Source organism: Polistes fuscatus, unplaced genomic scaffold (genome assembly GCF_010416935.1).
Source record: "Polistes fuscatus isolate 324 unplaced genomic scaffold, CU_Pfus_HIC Scaffold1, whole genome shotgun sequence".
NCBI lineage: Eukaryota > Metazoa > Arthropoda > Insecta > Hymenoptera > Vespidae > Polistes > Polistes fuscatus.
Window position 1 is genome coordinate 3,424,962 of NW_025112997.1, and position 21,064 is coordinate 3,446,025.

The 21,064-nt window shown below is 32.0% G+C and overlaps 1 protein-coding gene across 4 annotated transcripts in view; it reads right to left on the reverse strand.

Annotated features, from left to right (window-relative positions):
• Window positions 1–6,426: 6,426 nt before the first annotated feature.
• Window positions 6,427–21,064, reverse strand: part of LOC122517523 (protein gustavus) — a gene marked incomplete in the record, with an annotated part of 197,359 nt that continues 182,721 nt past the window's right edge. For all 4 annotated transcript variants that reach the window (XM_043635989.1, XM_043635972.1, XM_043635964.1 and 1 more), the window contains 5 exon segments: window positions 6,427–7,252; window positions 7,362–7,520; window positions 7,739–8,069; window positions 8,683–8,912; window positions 11,168–11,598. In XM_043635989.1, coding sequence (XP_043491924.1) covers window positions 7,113–7,252; window positions 7,362–7,520; window positions 7,739–8,069; window positions 8,683–8,912; window positions 11,168–11,598 — 1,291 coding nt within the window.

The window sequence follows — 21,064 nt, forward strand, 5'->3', positions numbered from 1 at the left end:
TTCCAATTCGATCAAATATTTAGAAATAAGGTATCGAATAAAAAAATATTATTTGCACGTACATATACACACACATACATATTCGTAAACGCGTAACGCTGGCTAATTGGTTGAAAAAAATTATTTGGAAGAAAAGAAGAAAAGTATGACGAAGAATTTATAAATTTTTTTTGTCGGTGCCGTTCGGTACTGACAAAAAATAAAATAAAATAAAATAAAATCAAATCAAATCAAATATAATCAAAAAAAATAAAATATAATTGAACAGAATAAAATAAAAATAAAAGTAAAATTAAAAGAAGGTAAAGCTTTTTATTCTTAATTTCTTTCATTCCTAATTACTTTCATACTAATTTACTTCACATATATACTCTTATTCTCTCTCTCTCTCTCTCTCTCTCTCTCGCTGTATACACAAACACAGTTTAAAATTGTTTAACTAATTATCGCACTGTCAATAAATTAGACACATTTGTCGAGGCAACACAGTTTCATATTTTTTTTTTCTTTTTTTGTTCTATCTTTGCACAGGCAGCGGCAGGCAGGCAGTGGCGGGCAGGCAGGCAGGCAGGCAGGCAGGCAGGCAAGTTCACGAACGAAAAAAATGAAAATTTCGGAACAATACCTACACGTAAAGTTCGTTTGTTCGTTTGTTTATCTGTTTGTTGTTCTTTTTTTTACCTTTTTTATTATTATTATTCAGAACACTCCTAATTACAAAAGCGTTTTCACTTTCATTTTCACTTTTATTTTCACCACACATTCTTTTTTTCTCGCTTTCTCTTTTTTTCTCTTTTTCTCCTTCTTTATCTTATAATTAAAATCTAATAAAGTGAATGTTGTTTTCAAATGAGAGACAATTTTCTTTTGCGAACGATTTGACGTACGCAATGTTTTTTTTTCTTAAAATAATTATTCATTTTAACGAAATAAAAAGATTAAGAGAGGGGCATAATAATAATAATAATAATAATAATAATAACAATCATCACAATAATAATAAGAATGAAGGAAGGAAAGAAAAACAAAAACGATTAATTGAACTACAGGTAATAAAATATTAGCACAGTACATTTATGTGACGATAAATAAAATAATATTTTTTTTTACCTTGACTTAGAAACGATCAAAATAAAAGATAATAAAAACTTGAAGAAGAAGAAGAAGAAGAAGAAGAAGACAAGATTACAATATTGCAAATTAAATGAAAAAGTGAAACGAGAAATTAATAGTTCGTTGGTATGCTGTTTCTTTTTTTTTTTTTTTCATATATATAGATAAATGATCTAAGAATTTAGATCGGTATAAATTGCAACGTTGAATTAGCAGTCTCATATAAAAAAAAAAAAAACCAGCAGACACATGGGATTTTAAAAATTAGGAGGCCCAAGAGGGAGGATAATCTGTCAGATTATTCAAACTTTTCTGTTCCTATTTAATGCTGATCCTACATTTTTAATCATCCTACTCTTCTCATTCTAATATTTCAAATATATTAGAACCTGAAGAGGATAGTTGTCCTACACGTCATTCACCCTTATTAATTCCTTCGTGGGAACACTATGAAAACATATTTGATAATCGATAATAGAATACGAATTCAGTTCTACTGCAATTGCAAATGTTTTAAACTAAAAGATAAAATTCACCTGAATTTCTAATAATAATAATAATAATAATAATAATAATAATAATAATAATAATAATATAATAATGATTAATAATAATAATAGTATAATAATAATAATAGCAATAATAATAATAATAATAATAATAATAATAATAATAATAATAATGATCATTGATTACTAAATCGAAGAAATTATATACCATAAAACAAGCCACAATAATTAATTAATCTATCAATTAAATATTAAATCGCAATTGAATAGAATTATTTACAAATTTGCCCATTCTTTTCTTTTCTCTATCAACACTAGTATTTTTTTTCATTCACTTACCGAGTACTCTACATATTTGTGTGTGTATATGTGTGTGTGTGTGTGTTAAGTGTAATTATTTTTTTATACATACACGTTTGGATTATAATTTATAGAAAATAGCGATAGAGGTACAGTGAGACTGGTGCAGAGCGATATTTTTTTGTTTGTTTTTGGTTCTATCCCCTAAATATAGCATCTATGCGATAAACAACAAAGATTCTTTTTTATTTACGCTGCACGTTCTTCATCATGCACATTTTCTTTTTTTTTTTTTATCTTTTTTATTATTTTTCTTTTTATTTTTTCATTTTATTTTATTCAATCTTTCAGACATTGGTATATACGTGTGTTTGTCTGTGGGTGTGCGTGTATGTGTGTGTGTACACGTTTTTATGTATTTAGATAATATCTATGTGTCATTTATATCAAGTGTCATCATTATCATTATCATTACCATCATCATCACCATAATTATCACCATAATCATTTCATTCTTTCCTTTCATTCTTTTATTCATTCATTATTTTAATTAATAATAATAATCTTCATAATTTTCATCACGTTAATTACGCATACACGTGTCCGTATTATAAGCTTCGATAATAATTAGAGTAAAATAAAAAAATAACAAAAAAAAACAACAAAAATAGAAATAAAAATTAAAAGACATAAAAAAAAAAAGTCGAGGAAACAAATATTAGATCTTTTCGTTTGTTTATAAAAGAGAGAAAACACGCAACAGAGAGAGACAAACGCAACTTTGTTTCGTATATTCTCTTTCCCTTTTTTTTTGTTTTCTTTTCGAAGAGAAAGCGAAGGGTCTTTTTTCTTTTCTTTTTCTTTCTCTCGATTGACTATTTCAAATATTATATTATAATAATAACAACAACAACACACACCTGCCAATTGATCAGGGTTGAACGGATAAAGGTGAGTTGTGTTATTTACTTTTAGCGTGTGAAATCCAATTTCGGTTTTATTTGTTCATTTCCCCTTCGTCGTTTTCTTCTTCTACTTTTTATTTTTATCTTTCTTTTTTTATTTATTTCGTTCACCATGATCTAAAAAAATTTGTATTCTTTCCTTATGAGAAGAGAGAATGTGCACAGATTGAAGAGAACGGCGGCCACGTTTGTTCGTTCGTTCGTATCTTTTCATTTTTAATATTTCAATCGAAATATTATTTCATTCTATTTTTTCTTTTTCGTCGTTTTCGTTAAATTACATTCGCAAAAAAAGTCCATATCTTTTTTTGTTTGTTTGTTGTTTCCTCGTACTCTCTTCTTATATCCTTCGTCAAAATTAAAAAAGAGAAAAAAAAGTCATCGGAAAGAGAACGGACTAAAAAATATTTTATTTTAGGATTTGAAGGATTTTCTTTTCTTTTCTTTTCTTTCGATTATTCTAATAAAAATGATAATAATAATAAAATCTCTCTCGATTGCGAGAACATAGTGCGTGTTGAAATTGAACGGCTTTTTTAAGGACATTACAAGAAAAAAAATAAAATTAGAGACAATTTTGGAAGACGAGTATTTTTTTTTTTTTCCTTTCGAACGCCAAGCGAGCTCGCGAATGTCAAAAAATAAAATAAAATTATGCAAGTGACTCAGTCTTATCTAAAAAAAAACAGAAAACAAAAGGAAATATACAGAAATTTCATGAAAATTTCTTTGGTTTTTGTTTATCTTTTATCGAAACAAGTTGAAAATAATTATTATAACTCGCAATCGATTATAATATTTCATTTTGTAACTGTTCTTCTTTCCTTTATCCTTTTTCTCTCTTTCTTTCTTACATTCATTTATATTTCGCTTTAATTTTTGTTGTCAATTTCTAGATGCGTTCATCACTTATGACGATTATTATTTTTTTCTTCTTAAACTTTTTTGTTCCTTATTCATTCGTCGCCTTATCCGAGTGACATTATAGATTAACTAACGTTATCGTGATACATATACATATACATATATATTATATTAAATAATATACATATATATATATATATATATATATATATATACATGTATGTTTTTTTATATATATATATATGTATATATATATAATTATTAATTATTAATATTATTATTATTATTATTATTATTATTATTATTATTATTATTATTAATAATATTTTAATTATTATTATTAATATTATTAATATTATTAATTAATATTATATCCTATGTACAAACCGATAGAGCGTGACCATTTAAATTGGCCATTTTTATTCTTTTCGTTTGTTTGCGTTTCCATGTTTTTTTTTATTCATTAATTTTCTTTTAAACTTAAGCGACAAACGTAAGAGTAAAGAGAATCACTAAGGACCAATCGTAAGTTGTCATGCTAATAATATAGTATAATAGTTACACGCCCGTAAAATCGTTTTTTAATTTTAATTTTTATGATTTATTCATTTATTTATTTTTTTTTTATGGAGATCATCATCTCCACCATCGTAATCATAATTATGATCATCAGTAGCATCATCATCTGTATTAGAATCATTATCATTATTATCATTATTATAATTATTATTTATTATTATATTAATATTATATTTATTATTATTATCGTCATCATCATCATCATCATCATCATTATTTTCATCATAATCATTATCATTATCGTCGTCATTATGATCTTCAATTATTCTTCCTATTTTCACATATTCCTCATTATCAACATCCTAATCGATTGAAGCGTCATCTTTAAATCTCTCATCGTCGTATATATAATTAATTAATTAATTAATTAATTATTTTATTATAACAGTCTACTTCTGGGCAGTTTTAATCATAGTTTTGTGCTCTTGTGTTCTTTTTTTTTGTTCAAAACTTTACACACTTCATTATTTCTTATTCTCCTAAGATTTTCATTAGGTTTAAAACATCAGAGATTTTCTGCATTTCTTCTTTTTATTTATGTTCGAGATTAAAACTTTTAAGTCGAGATAATTAATTTATTTTCCTTTTGTTTCTCCACCTTCTTCTTCGTCGTCATCGTCGTCATTGTCGTCATCATCGTCGTTTTCTTCTTCTTTTTATTCTTCATTCACCACAAATAGTAGAAGAGTTCGATCACTTTCGTATAAATCATCGTCACCATTATCAACTTTGTAATTTTATATTTTTGTTGTCTTTTAAAATTACATTAAACGAAGCTATTCGATCGAAATCCCCCCCTTTATGGGGATTTCTTCTTTTTATTCAACCCCGTAAATCTTCACGCTACTTTTATTTGTTTTCTTTTCTTATCGCTTAAAACCTTTTCCACCATTTTGTGACAATTCATTCTAAGAAAATTTACATGCATACCCGAGTAGAATACAATTCAATTAGACCTAGTACGCTTAGAAAAAGAGATGAAAAAACATCACGTTTTTATAGTTGGAAGATGTTAAAACACTATAAACGTATTCTCTCTGCGTCAATTTTATTCCGATGACGTATTACGAACAATTCTTTTCTCTATCTCTCTCTCTCTCTCTCTCTCTTTCTTTATTTTCTATGATCATATAAATATTATTCTTACACCGTTAACTAGTAATGTTTAATCACTGGAAATTATTTTTTGGAAAATATTTTTACGAAACAAAGCGTTTTATTTCTTTAACATGATTCCAAGGCCACGCGTGGTCTACGACGTTTCCTCGATCATATTTTTGTTCTTTCTTTCTTTCTTTCTTTCTTTCTTCTTTCTTCTTCTTTTAATTATCATTACGATTATTATTATTTCTAAATGTTCGCTTCTATATCTCACATATTCGTTCCTCAACGTTTCGATCTCTCGAACGTTCCTCACATTTAAATTATATTCCATATTTAAAAAGAAAAAAAAAACAACGACATATTTTCTAATTTACATTTAAAAAACAAGTTATAACTAAAAAAGGCAAATAAAAAAAGAAAAAAATAGAAAGAGAAAACAAGATAAAATATAATAATAATAATAATAATAATAATAATAATAATAATAATAATATTATTATATAAAAACGCATGCCACAGTCGTTAAGTGCAATAGCAGAGAGAGACAGATGACATGTCGGATGAGAAGAAAAATTCCATTGCAAAATGGTAATCATTCCAATTTCAACTGTACTTTCGAGCGCGCGCGCGTTTTTATTATGTTTTATGAGGAGTAGTTTTTTATTTGTCTAAATAATCCATTATAACAATCAATAAAGTCTAAACGATTAAAATCGTACCACGACAACATAAAAACAACAATATCACACCTAAATAATCGACTAAATGTCTTCGTAATAATTAATTAAATATTAGTGCCAAATGCCATTATTATCATAATCATCACTAAAATCATTATTACCATAACTAGCATCATCGTAATTATTAACGTCACATATTTTGGGTTACCGTTATCAACATCATCACCATCATCACCACCATCATCATCATCATCATCATCATCATCAGTAATCTTTATGTTTATCATTATCATTATCATCATCATTATCATCATCATCATCATCATCATTATCATCATCAATCATCGTCATTATCCCTATCGTGACGAGAAAGTGGAAGAGTTAAACGAAGACGACGAGTAGGACGACGAGTAGGACGACGAGTAGGAAGAATCTAACGACGGTGAGGAAGAAGAAGAAGAAGAAGACGAGGTCGAATATGCTGGAGTATTTGAAGATGACTCCAACGACGAAGACGACGACGATGACGTTGTTCCGTTTTCATAGGAACAATGTTGATACCATGAGCCCTGGTACCCTAAGGCTAGTCCTTCGCTGGACATTCGTCTTCTTTGATCGTCCACGCTTTGCCGTCGTATCAAACGGTTCAGTCTACTAATCATCAAACGCTTCAAGAACAGGGACACGGATGGATGACCATCGTTTTGCTGACGCTGTTGATTCAAGTAGAAATTACAATTCTGCTGCTGCTGTTGTTGCTGTTGTTGTTGTTGTTGTTGCTGCTGCTGCTGCTGTTGCTGCTGACGTTGTTGTTGTTGCAGTAGTTGTAGTTGCTGTTGTTGCTGTTGGTAGTGCGTTCCTTGGCGTGTGCGAGAGTAGTAGCAAGAGACTATATTAGCCCACTTCTGTGCGTCGTCTAGGTAGCAACGATGTCGCAAAATGCTGACATTCGCGACCTTACTTATGATCGCTTCTTCTTTTAATGCACCACTCGGTGGTTACCTCCTGTCACGGTAAAGGAGATAAGTCTTCATCGCTTGAGGCAGATTTAATTCGTTTATCTTTTCCTCGAGTCTATGCTTGTTAATCCGTTGTCTGATAACTCTTCGACAAAGGTCCATCAAAGGTAAAGGCTCCGCTAGAAAAATAAATTTAACAAGTCGATTAATAAATCACATCATCTTTTTACACAGTACATAGGATTTATTTACTTTAGAGTTTAATAATTGATATTAAAATATACTTACGATCAAGACCACCGATATATTTCATCGTAATCTCGCAGTGTCCCCAAACAGCTGACACTATTGGATGCAATTTCCTTCCTTTAAGACCTCTGAACGCGGTCCCAAGATACTGTCCATCTACTACGAATGCTAACGTGCCCTCGTCCATATCAAGTACGACTGTAAAATAATAAAATAATTCGCATAAATATATCTATCCTATAGTAAATAAAATCAAGATCAAAATCGATACAATATAATTATCTAGACACACTGTTTGTTAGAAAAGAAAATTTCATCTACGAAAATGTAGGAAAAGACTACGGAACGTATGATCTACCACAAAAAAAAAAGGAAAATTCAAAGATTAAATGAAATGAAAGATAAAGGATACTTACCCAGAAATTTATCGGGCACAATGAAAGTTTCGTCTGGTTTAAGTAGAGCCGGATAGGTAATACCGACATTGTTTTTGGAGTCATGATAGAGTTTATTTCTACCGAGATCCCATCCCCAACTGAGGTCATTGTTACCAACGAGGCTCTGATAGCCGACGCTGTGAAGGGGTGCGTCTGCGGTTGCAACACCGACCACAGCGTGTGTACCACGTTGCCTCGTGCTCCAATAAAGCTCCCACACGTGCATACCCTTCGTATAACCAATCTTCCCTCGTATACAATCGGTGCTCTGTGCTACGGGGTGCCGGTGGAACGTCAGCTTGTCGTCGTCCTGAAAACAATCGTCCACAGGGATCGTTTGTTTAGCGAAGGGATCTTTGAATATATTCGATGATTCATAGGACTCTATATTCTAGAGACCTAAACTCTTACCAATTTTATCTGCCGGATGTATTAGAGTGTGTAAAAGAGATTTGTTATACAACGAGAGAGAGAGAGAGAGAGAGAGAGAGAGGTGGGTTTATCGAGATTAAAAAAAGGAAAAAGACAATAATGGTCTAAATGATATACGACAACGGTGGGCAAACTATGATTCCTAAAGGTTTTATTTCCTCGTTTGATATTTTATTACGCTGAAATATTTTGATGTTAATAATTTATTCTGGTATATCACCCACCCTTGATATATTCAAATATTAGATTGGCCAAGGAAATGACACAGCACAAATCGCACGGACTTATTGATCCGTGCGATAAAATGAAATGTATGATTGTCAGGAGAAATATTTATCTCGATTTTATTTTCATACAAATCTCGTCATTGAATAAATTGTCTTGTTAGATTCGTTACGAACATCTTGGTCGATCCAATATTTTGGTAGAAATGAAAGATAACGGATATAATATTTCAGTGTAAATAAATAAAAAATGGATTAGAAATGTACCTTAACGAAAATGTTGAGACTGCGATCGTCGGCGTTCCAGCTATGATTAACTTGAATTTCCCGCGATGCGGGCGGCATATCGAGGAGGACATCGAGACGAGCTGGCCTCGACAAGTCTTGTGCCAACTCCCGAGGTACAACTGGTTTGTACGCCACTGCGCCGCCACCACCAACACCAATCCCGTTGCCCGTTCCAGCTCCGCTCTCACGCGTCACGCTCTTCACGCCGCCTAAATATCCCGAGGGAACAGAGAAACAGAGAGAGAAAGAGATTAAAATACAAACAACAACAACAAGAAATGGATATCAAAAAGAATTGTCTATTACGAATCCCATCAACTCTGCTAATCATCAACGAAACCGAAACGGATCGAAACAATTGCACGAATCTTTTTTATGCAGTCTTAGTTATGTTAGTTGGAATCCCTTTAAAAAAGGGAGTTCAATTTGGACAATTTGTTAGATTATATTAGACATTCTAATTGGATTAAATTATACGACGATCTTGTAGTCATTTAAAATGATTTAACTTTTATTCTAATTGGGACCGAGTTATTGTAGAAACAAACCACCTTTTTTTATATATCTTTTATGTAAATTCTAATCTTCAAACCTTGAATTAACTCAATTTCAGATAATTTTAAGGATTATAATAACTTCATTCTTAATCTGGACCTAAAACAATTCTATCAAAATTCATTCATTCCTAATGAAATCCTTGAAAAGGATGAAAATCTTATCATCTAGAAATACTCGTCGTTCAAACATGGTTCTTATTAAGAATTCAGACAGTGTCGAGTGGGGATACCTGCCGGCAACGCATCCTGATCATGATACCAACGAAAAAATAGACGGAAATAAAAAGAGAGAGAGAGAGAGAGAAAGAAAAGAAGAACAAGAAAAAACGGTCAAATGAGATAGAGAAAGAGAGTGAATAAGAAAAATAATGGGGAGGGTGGGGTTCTAGCGAGACGGTATAGGGCTTGGATAAAAAAGTTTTGGAAGGTTTCTTTGGTAAGGGTCCGTAGGTTCTCCAGAGCACACCGATCCATATCCTTGGTCTGTAGTTTATTTGCTCGGGCAGCTGTTCCCGTGTTCAACGGGCTCGATGAGGGTTCTGGAAAGGACCGTGAGGATTTGAAAGGATCTCCCTGATGGTAGAGAACGAACGGGCACTAATAGAAAGAGGTCCTTGGCCCTTTCACGGCCATACACCACCATCGAAACAGAAAGAGAAAGAAAAGAGAGAGAGACGAGACGAGAGAGCCCCCAGGGTCCCTCACTCTCTCTCACTCTCTCTCTCTCAACACGTCTCTGGGTCTCCTTTCTTTCTTTCCTTCCTTCCTTCTTTTTTTAGGGCGTCGGTACTTTTTCAAAGCTTCACACAGGCAGACCACGTACAATACGATACTCGATCGTAAATTTCACGGGCCTGAAGTCGAGTCGACGAGCACAGATTAACGCGATGAAGTATCGTAAATTTGAGGTTAGAAAGAGAGAATTCAGAATTAGGATACTTTTCCTTGTTTTTTTCGGTATCGATCGATTAATGTTATTACATTTAAAGATTGTAACTTGAAATGATTTACAAGTCTAGATTTCTTACTAATTTCTTACTCGGAACTTTTAGATTTTCGATAATATTCTCAACCGTAATATTTCATCACGTTCATCAATTCGTGATGAGACGTACACGACGACAGGCATGTTTCTTTCTTACAAAACCGGATAGAATGGATACGAATAAGATAAATAAACGCAAAAAACGCAGTAATATCAAGGTTCTCCTCCTTCCTGATGCTTTTCCAATCAATCTTATCGATTCTCGTTTATATCTATCTTTAAAAGATCAAATCTGTTAAACATTAAAATAGTTGACTTTTTATCGAGATAAGAAAAAAGGATTAACGATCGTTGAAAAAGAAAATTCCAATTGGATAGGATCGGAATGAACTTCTTCGAGAGTCCAACCCTTTCTTCTGGAAAAGGGTCTCGTCGCTCGGTATTGGTCTCTCTCGGATGAGAAACCTGTTCAAGGATCTACCTGAACAGGTAGTTAAACTCTGAAATAGTAGACCTTGACCTCTCGCGAGTTCTCCAACTCGCTGCGACGAGAAGACAAACTTAGAAGAATTGATATTTACAATCTAATTTCTTAAAAATCATTTCTAAACAACGATAAACAAAAATTGTGATCAAATAAATGAACGAACGTTCGAAAGATGGAGACGACAATATGATGTTGTTACGTAAAGCAAAATTTATAAACAACAAATTCATTCTAACGTTAAGTACAGAAATAATCCAAATATCCAATGATAAATGAGTAACACCACAAATGTGTGGGTAGTATTTGTGAATAAGTGGGGGTGTTGGGGTGGCCATAACTGTTGGGGTGGGGTGGGGTTTAACATAAACTAGATCTCATTGAAAGAAGATCGTTTTAAGTATGGTGGTCTGTGTTTAAAGAGACCCGAGGGCTAACCTGAAATCTTTTGGCCCATGTTCATGCCCCGATGATGGGAGCGATGGTGTGGGTGATGTCGGTGATGATGCGGGTGGTGTCGGTGCTCGGTGCACTGCTTGCCCGCCGGCAGTCTGTGCCTGTGGTGCCTGGTGCCGCCGGTGGTGGTGGTGGTCGTCGTCGTGGTGGTGGTTGTTGTCGTGCTGGTGAGATGATGGTGATGGTGATGGTGGTGATGGTAGTGGTGGTGATGGCCGGTGGTCGGTGGTGCAGCAGGCACCGTGCCACCGTCGATTCCTGCTCCTCCTCCTCCTCCTCCCCCACCTCCTCCTCCCCCACCGCCTCCTCCTCCTCCTCCTCCTCCACCGCCTCCTCCTCCGCCTCCTCCGGTACCGCCAGTCGCGCCGTTTCCGCGGCTACCGCCCTCGCTCACGCAACGATTCACTTTGTACCTGCAATGCGAACAGAAACACCCGGTTAATTCGTCTCTCTCTCTCTCTCTCTCTCTCTATGTTTCTCTTTCTCTATTTATATGTACATATATATATGCATTATGTTTGTATTTCTATGTATATGTACTAGGATATTATTGTGCGTGTCTCTCTGAGTTTCGTGCCAGGAATCATCGTCGAGGTCGATGGACGATGTTAATTTGTTGATTAAACTTTAACAGAAAGTTTCTTCGAAAGAAACTACTACTTGACTACTACTACTTTGGGATAATGTTTTCTTTTGGATAGTTTAATGTTTTAGATTTTTTTTTTCAATTTATTTGTTAAGTTCGTGATAACCTGATTTTACATGTCTTTTTTTTTTCTTTCTTTTTTCTTTTATTAATAGAAATCACTTTTAAGGTCAACGAACGTAGTAATTTTCTTTAATCTTTTTTTTATTATCAATTTTATGGTTTTGGTATTTGGATTTCTTGTATTGGTAACTTTTATTTGGTAATTGCTGTAAACAAAGATCCCATTAATAAAATATTTTAAGTCCTACCAAGCGAAATGGGTTTAAAAATTATTTAGCTTTTCTTTTTTATTTTTGTTTTAGAAAATGTCAATAGTATAGGTTATTACACCAACAAAGAAATATGCGTTGGATGTTCATAAATTACAGAAAAAGAGAAAAAAATACAAAATTTAACACCTTTCCAGGAGTGATCTGAAAATTCGTGGATTGCTATTTTTTTTTATTATTATTGATATTTTTAAATAAATGTTTGTGTATATTTATCGATACAAAATATTCCTTGTATCTTCTTTCCTTTGTTCAATATTTTTTCATCCCTTTTTTTTTTCTCTGTTAGATCATATTACGAAACGTAATTGGATCGCTTGTGGTGAATTTTTCACGTTGGTCACCTTTCTCTCTCTCTCTCTCTCTTTCTCACACTAACCCTGATCGACCTAGCACACGTATCCGTTTGCCGTTGGTAACTTCCGTTCACGGACACCGGACATTGACATCCTGGATCTGGCTGGTTCGTTCATATTCTCGCGAATATTATTGCGGTTCGACAAGAATTCAAGAACATTATATTTGCACGTTCCATTATCGATCGAGTTATTGCACAAATATTTTCGTTAAATTTATTTATTTTGTTTTTGTGTTTTTGTAAAAACTGTTTTTCAACTTCAACGAATTTGATATTCATTTCTATCGTATTACAATTATTACTCCAATCAATCCATTTGGGATTAAATTCGATTAGATTTTTATCGGTTTTATCAAATTTTTTTTTTTTAATACATTAATGACGAAAAAAAGAAGTTTAGGAATAATTTTCAAAAGTATTTTGATATTACTTCTAACGAATTTTCGTACGTTAAGTTATTTCGTTAGAATTATTATAAAATTGAAATAAATGAATATAAGAAGCATGGAAATGCAGAAATAGAATTTCGGGAGCACTCTTAAGAAACTTTTGGCTAACTTTGGGTACTTTGAAAACAATAGTTAAAATAAAACGGTTACTTAATGATTTGCTTTATTAAGTAAATGACGGCGTTAAGTTCAAAGTGACTCGAGAGTTCTCAAGAAAAATAATCTAGTCACGTCAGCAATGACCTCATATAGTGCAAAAGGGTTAATTATACTCTCGAAAAGAAGTTCCGTCTGGCTAAGTTGAAAAATATAAAAGAAACTTCATTAATTTTTAATTTTACTGTTTGTCTAGTCTAATAATTTCTTTTTTTTTTTTCTTTTTTTCTTTTTCTTTCAACGATAAAATAAAAAACACGCAAACACAAACATACATACATATATATACATACATATACACAAATTTATATTAATGAATATATAACCTTCGAAATAATTACGAAACTTTTCTTAATTAATCATCACACACCGAGGTAAATGAATAAACCATCGCGATTGTTACTAGAACTTTTAACAGGAAATGCGGTCGAGAAACCTCGATTTTTATTAGCACGCGTGTGTGTGTGTGTGTGTGTGTTAGTGGTCAAAGAAGACGACCAAGTAAAAGAAGGATAAAGTCGAGCAACCCTTTGTCTTATTTTTGCCTTCCTTTTCGTATGCATTAATTATTATATTTCGATAAAATACAGTAGTTCTTCGATATAGTTTTTGTTTAAATATTTTTAAATTTTGTTAAATATTTATTCTTTTTTTTTCTCTGGCAAATCTACGTGCTAGCTAGTTCGATTCAAAACAAATAGAATAAAAAAATAAGAAAAACAATCGATTGTAGTGCGTCTTTGTGTTTTTCTTGGCCAAAGTTCAACTACGATTTACGCAATTTATAAACCAAATTTATTGATTAATTTATATACACATTTTTGTATCGTATATTGCAGATATTCTTTTTCAAAATGATATTAAATTTGTATATTAAATTAATTGACGGTTTATGTATAAACAAAATTTTTATATTGAACGATCACATTTTTTTTATTATCGAAAACAGTATTAATTTTGTATTATTAAACGATAAATCAAAAGCGACAATTGATTCATAATTATTGGTCTAAGCAAAATATAAATATCTTTAAACCGACGTGTGTGTGCAATCGATACTATTTTAAATAATAAATCGAATAACATAAATTTTTACCTCAAAATCAAACAATAACAATAATAACAAAACCAGTAATAAAATTAAATGTAAAAGATTAAATCTCAAAAAATGAGTATGATCACTGCTGCGATTAATAAATCTCATTTTTCAAACTTAATTTTTAATATCGACGATTAAAAAATAAAAACTAAATAACAATAATAACAAAACCTGTAATAAAATTAAATGTAAAAGATTAAATCTCAAAAAATAACGAGTATAATCACTACTGCGATTAATAAATCTCATTTTTCTAATTTAATTTTTAATATATCGACGATTAAGAAATAAAAACTACTAAAATACTAAAATGACCAAAAAATACAAAAAAGAAGAAAAATACATAAAATCGGACAAATCTTTGACGTTTGTCTTAAACGAAAGAAGAAAAAACCATTGTATTGTAGAACAGTTCGAAGACAAAAATTGGATACTTTGGAAGTTAAACAATAATTTCTAGAGTATTGAGGAGAGTGAGTGAAAGAGAGAGAGTGAGAGAGAGAGAGAGAGAGAGAGAGAAGATCGAACTTGGTAGAGGTGGCCAACCGACGGCGGTATTGATCCGCGGGGGTCACCTTTGCCCCACCTCGGCACGGGAACAGCCCCCAAATTCACCCCCACAACCTCCAACACAGCCACCCTTTCCAGACCGTCGTTCTACTCTCCACCCCTCTATCCTTCAACTCTCTCTCTCTCTCTCGCACTTCTTCTGCAAAGTAGACCGGCAAAAATGCCCCGGGAAAAATCCGGCGCGCATTGCAGACATTCCTATCTCTCTCTCTCTCTCTCTTTCTCTCTTTCATTCTCTCACTCACTCGCTTACTCTTTTTCTATCATGAAGGAAGAAAAGAGGGATCAAAAAAATAGCGGGAAGAACGTGAGGTAGATGAATTTATTCCTTTTCCGAGCCATCATCCAACCCTCTCGAACTATCACCCCCTCTTCTTCCAATTCCCCTCCCCCTTCACCTTTCCCAACCACTACCATCACCAATCGAAACTCGTCTGAATGGATGAATAACGCGCGTACGTGGATGAACTCATTTCTACACTCTTCTCTAGTTTCTTTCTTTTTTTCTATACTTCTTATTTTCATATTACTATATTTCATTCGAATTTGATGGGTAGTTTTGATAAAAAACGTGAAATTAGGTTAACCGTAATTTCATATTAATCGTCAAATTTCAAAACAGCCCACCCACAGCGATGATTAATTATGTCTACGCGAACTAACGGAGGAGTTCATTGATTCGTTGTTATTTATCATCGCTATTATATTACTTTTTTTTTGTTGTTTTTTCTTTTCTTTGTATTTTTCACGTTTGATTGTAAGAAGTTGTATTCCTTTGATAGATTTGATTTAAAATGCGATTAAGAGAAGAAGAAGAGAAATTAAATCGAAATCTCGTTTCTCATAATGGAAATAAATATATATAGAAGAGTATACACATGTACACACTTTATTTAAGTATCATGAGTTAGGTTTGAACTGCAGTAACCAGTCAGCAAAACCAGTTGCCAACCGGTACCCCGAACACCCTGCAGCGACATGCAGATGTCAATTGCATTCAATGATACTGAAACGACACGTAATGCACGTAGCAACATATTCTCTCCCCCTTTCCTCATTCTCCTTCTCTTTCTCCTCCTCCTCCTATTTCCCCCTGTTTTTCCTTCCCTTTTCAGTAATCTCGTCGTCACGGTAATCAAATGTTAATCGACATTTCATTTAAATACTCGATGATATATTTCACCATTTAACGGTACAATCTTATCTTCCATTTTCGAGATATCAAATTTATGAAAAAGGAACGGAAAAAATGTCCTCCCCCCCCTCTAATCCTACTTTGAGAATAAATAACGAATAAATAATTGACTATGCGATAAGTAAGGCTTGCTATTATAAAAAAAAAAGGAAAAGAAAATCGAACAAAAAATGTTAATAAGATTAGATATACGAGTTTAATTTATTCACGATTATCCCTCCGCTTTTTATCATAATTACATTAATTACGGATTCCACGTTTAAACATAAAAATAATAATAATAATAATAAAATAATAAAAGAGGTAGTAGAGAAAAAGGTAAATGGCAATGGGATTAAAAAGAAAAGAAAAAAGAAAAAAAAAAAATACTTGCGATTGAAAACAGTTGATAAAATAGAAAAATCGGGGGTTTGATAATAAAAATGGCGTCATCGGGTGGATAAAATTAAGGGGTTGATTTCGAGGTGACACTATTTTTTTTTTTCTTTCTTATTATCGCGTGGTATGTTTTTGCAAACTTTTCCTCACCCCCCCCCCCGTTGGGTTCTTTTTTTTTGTTTAAAGAACGCACGGTTTGCAGTAACTAAGCGAATAATAACGGTCGTTCACACTTTACGGCTTAGTGATCCGGCTTAGAAGCGTAACAGCTGACGGCCCAGGCTACTAGCTTGGTTCGCCGACACACCTGTTCACCAGCTGCTAGGACAAAGGGCTGACTCGAACGTAGAAAGCCTCAAGCCTTTTTTCTTCCAGACGGTGCAAAAGAGAAAAAACAAAAAAGAAGGAAAAAAAAATAATAATGAAGAGAGTAATAAAAAGAACAAAAGTAAAGTAGAAAAGAGAGAGAGAGAGAGAGAAAGAAAGGAAAGGATTCTTTTGTATTGCCAAACTAATTTTCGAAATTTCATTGATGATGCTTTTCTCGAGGATTTAACATTCTCGTGCCACACCCCGTTCAGATTTAGTCCGTCACTGACGAAAACAATGGCACCGTTTGATAGAGAAACTCGTTTATTAATCTTGACGATCTTGTTCAGTCATTTATATTATTAAGTGTGTGTGTGTGTGTGTTAAATTGGCCAATAAGTGATTTTGAAATTTGTGATATATTTTATAACTTGAATAAATTTCAATGAATGCTTATATATTTGTTGTTACGAAATTTCTATTATATTATACATTTAATTGTTAATAAATAATATCCAAAAATAATATGTTTGTAGTATTATTTATGGCAATAATAAATAAATTGAATTTGTAGTATTAATTTATTACTCAATTTCACACGCATATGTATTAAATTTTGTATGTATGTATTAAAATTTTTCTAGTCAGATTTTGAAATGAAAATTCGGTGACAGTAGGAGGAGCTGAGTGTGGGGAGGGGGGAAGATTTGTTAATAATAAAATATTAGTTTTGACTGTTGGGAGTTATTATTAAAGGCCACGCCCAGTTGTTGCTGAATTCTTCGAAACAATGAGCATAAGCAAAACGATTGGTATGTGACGTTGCTGCTGCTGCTAACTTATTTCTTTCTCTTTCTGTTGCACTTAGCTTGATCGAAGTCAAATATCGGGGGCGGCCGTTAGCTTTCAGTTGCACTCCGCATATACTCGATGAGATCATCGATCTTCTTGTAGAAGCTCATACAGAAAAAAAAAGAGAAAGAAAAAGAGGAAGAGAAAGAGAAAGGAGGAGAAAAGGGGGAATTACGATATAATAAATTTGGTTGCTTACGAAAATCGTATCGTGTAATATAAGCAATAAATTGAAGTTGAAGTTCTTCTTTGAAAGATCAATTTGATGTTTCCTTTCAAAAAGTACGTCTAGAACGTTCCATATCCGATAAATATAATCTATATTTGTGAATTACTGACCCAGATTTGTGCCATATTTTTCGTACTATTCAAGTACTTAAACACATTTTTGATAAACCCAACTAAACGAGGAACGGAACTATATACGCGAACAAATTTTCATTAAACATTATTTGCAATTTTAATTATAATAAAGTAGTATATTGTAAACTCGAGTATTAATTGAGATTTAATTATTAATAATAATGATATTAAATTTATTGAAAATTTATGTAAATATATTTCAGTAACTGGTTTTTGATCAAAATTTATATTTTTTATAATGGAATTAAGATAATATGTAAATTTAAAAAAAAAATAAAAATAAAGATGATTGTATTTATTATTATTTATAATTAATGAAAATTTCAGATTGGTTTAACAAGTGTCATCATATTCTTGAGACTACAGCCTTGGGCTGTATCATTCATAATCGATACAATTAATTATACAATTAATTACTAATAACAAAAAATAGACAGATTTTTCTATCGTTGGTTGTACGGCGTCAATTTTTCGTCATCGTTGATGAAAAATAAACGAAAAGATGAAAAGAGAAAAATAGAGATATATCTGAACCTGCCATCAGCCTTTCTCACAGAAATACATAGACATACACACACACACATATACGCATACACACGTATACGGGTAGAAGTCAACCCGTCGGGTGCATTCGACGAGGCTGTGTTTTTCGCAGTAGGACTGGTTCCTGAAGACGATGTCCTTGGTGGATGATACTCCTCGACAAGATTCACTCGGCTGTTTATTACAACTTTTCTGCCTTGTCTTTTTCAATTCTTTTACGATCAGTCAAAAACGATATAATAATCAAAATACAAATGAAACTAAACAAAGGAAAGAAAATTGATCAACGAAGAAAATCAATTTCAACTTATTCCCATACAATTTGAATAAATTATCTTCAACTGCGCAATATTATTTCAAAAATATATCAAATATTTACGAGAAAATCGAATAATTTTCATGACATTTTCTTTGGTAAAAAAAACTTCCTAGAAAAATATTTCCTAAATATCTTTTGAATAATTTTCATAAATCATTCTACTTCTTCTTCTTCTTCTTCTTCTTATCGTCTCGTACACATTAACGTTGTTATCTTTGGAAAAAAAAGATGACGAAGAGAAGAAGAAGAAGAAGAAGAAGAAGAAGAATAAAATGATTAATAATAAGAATAATGAAGAAAAAATAAACCGAAGAAGAAAGTAGTATACGACAGGATGTTATCATATTTTATCATAGACCGATAAGGTTAGTGAGAAAGTATAGGGTGGTAATGGGGGGAATGGGGGGGGAGAGGTTGGGCATTTACCAAGTAGTACCTATCAAAGCACGTGTGCGTTTATCTCCTCCTCTTGGCGCCTCTCTCCTTTCATTCCGGCGCAATGTGCGCATCGAGAGAGGCAGCAAGGTTCAACGACCGCGATTTATGTGATCTTGCGTGGCCTTGGAGGACAGGCCGGATGTTGCGAAGCTGACAAAGAGTGAGAGAAAGAAAGAAAGAAATAAAGAAAGAGAGAAAGTGTGAAAGGAATACACTTGATCGAGAAATAGTTCATGATCCAAGATTACTCAAACACGAGATTATGATGATCTATGATCTATGATCGATCTATCGGAGACAAAAAATTGGAAACGATCATTTCCAAAAATATTATTCGTTGGCCAGTAGTTAAGGATAAGAAAGAATATTAATATAAATTATAAATATATATAAATATAAATATAATATAATATATAAATTTAATAAATAAAAAATAAAATATAATATATTTTATAAATTAAAAAAGTTAATATAAGAATGATGAGATTTTTATGATCTACCATCTGGAAAATTGTAACAATTATTTAAACAAAAAAAAAATAATGATACACGATCATTGGGATGTTGTAAGTGATATGACAATGTATATGACAATATTTTATGACGATAAATGATTCGGAAATGATGATCTATGATCTGTGATTAAGAAAATCATAAGGATGATTTAAAAAAAGAAAAAGTGGTTTTTTTTTGTTATCTATGATGGATAAAGGATAAGGATGATGCAAAATATAAGTTTGTGTTAAAAGATTAAATAAGAATGATGATATGTAATCTATGATATAAATAATAAAGGATAAGAACAAAAGAATAAAAACTGAAATGACGTATGGATTTATAATCTAGAATATGTTACAACGATGACAAAAATAATAACGATTCGCGATCTATGAAATAATAAACGATAGGTATTATGAATCAAATAAAAAATGAAACAAAAAAGAAAAGATTTATGATTTATTACGTAGGAGATAATAATGTCGAGATAAATCAAAACTAATCTATGAGGTAGTGAAATAATAAAGATGAATGAAAAAAATGATCTATGATGATTTGTGATTTAATTAACGATAAAGATGACTTAAAAAAAAAAACAAAAAAAAACAAGAAGATTAACGAATAAGTAGATAAGTGACAAAAACGTATACGAAAAAGTGTGACGAGAAGAAAAATGTAAATGAAAAAAAAAAAAAATAGCACAGGGTAATATCGTATCATGGATCTCATATTATGATCTATGAATTATAAGAACTACTTGCAATTATGCGCATGTAAATTTATATGATAAAAAAACATCTATATACTGATTATAATATATTACATTAGATCGAGTCCATAAGTTTAACCTTTTTTTTATTATTAAACATTTATTCTCCTTTCTCATTAAAATATAACAAAATTATATTAATTTATTATTCATTCGCAATTTAATTGTGCATCGAAAGTTACTTACGACTCGACCCAATAAATATGAATTAACATAAACACGTATATATATACACGTATACATAAAAAAGTTGTTGTAAGTAAAAAAAGAAAAAGAAAAAAAGATTAATGAATAAACAATTAAGATTTCAGAAAGAATCAGTTAAAGGAATATTACGATTGGTTGAGACTTGCACTTCCTAGGGATTGTGTTTGAGACAACGCACAATGCGTTTTACGAGCTCAATATCGAGCAACTTGCCTTTAATCGTCACAATTATATTCGCGAAGACGAAATAAACAAATGATGAGAGAGAAAGAGAGAGAGAGAGAAAAGCAAATAAAAAAAATAAAAGAGAGAGAGAGAGAGAGAGAGAAAGGAATAGAACGAGAAAAAGAAAGGGTTAGTCCGTTTGTTCCATACAGGAGTTACGAACCTGCACACGA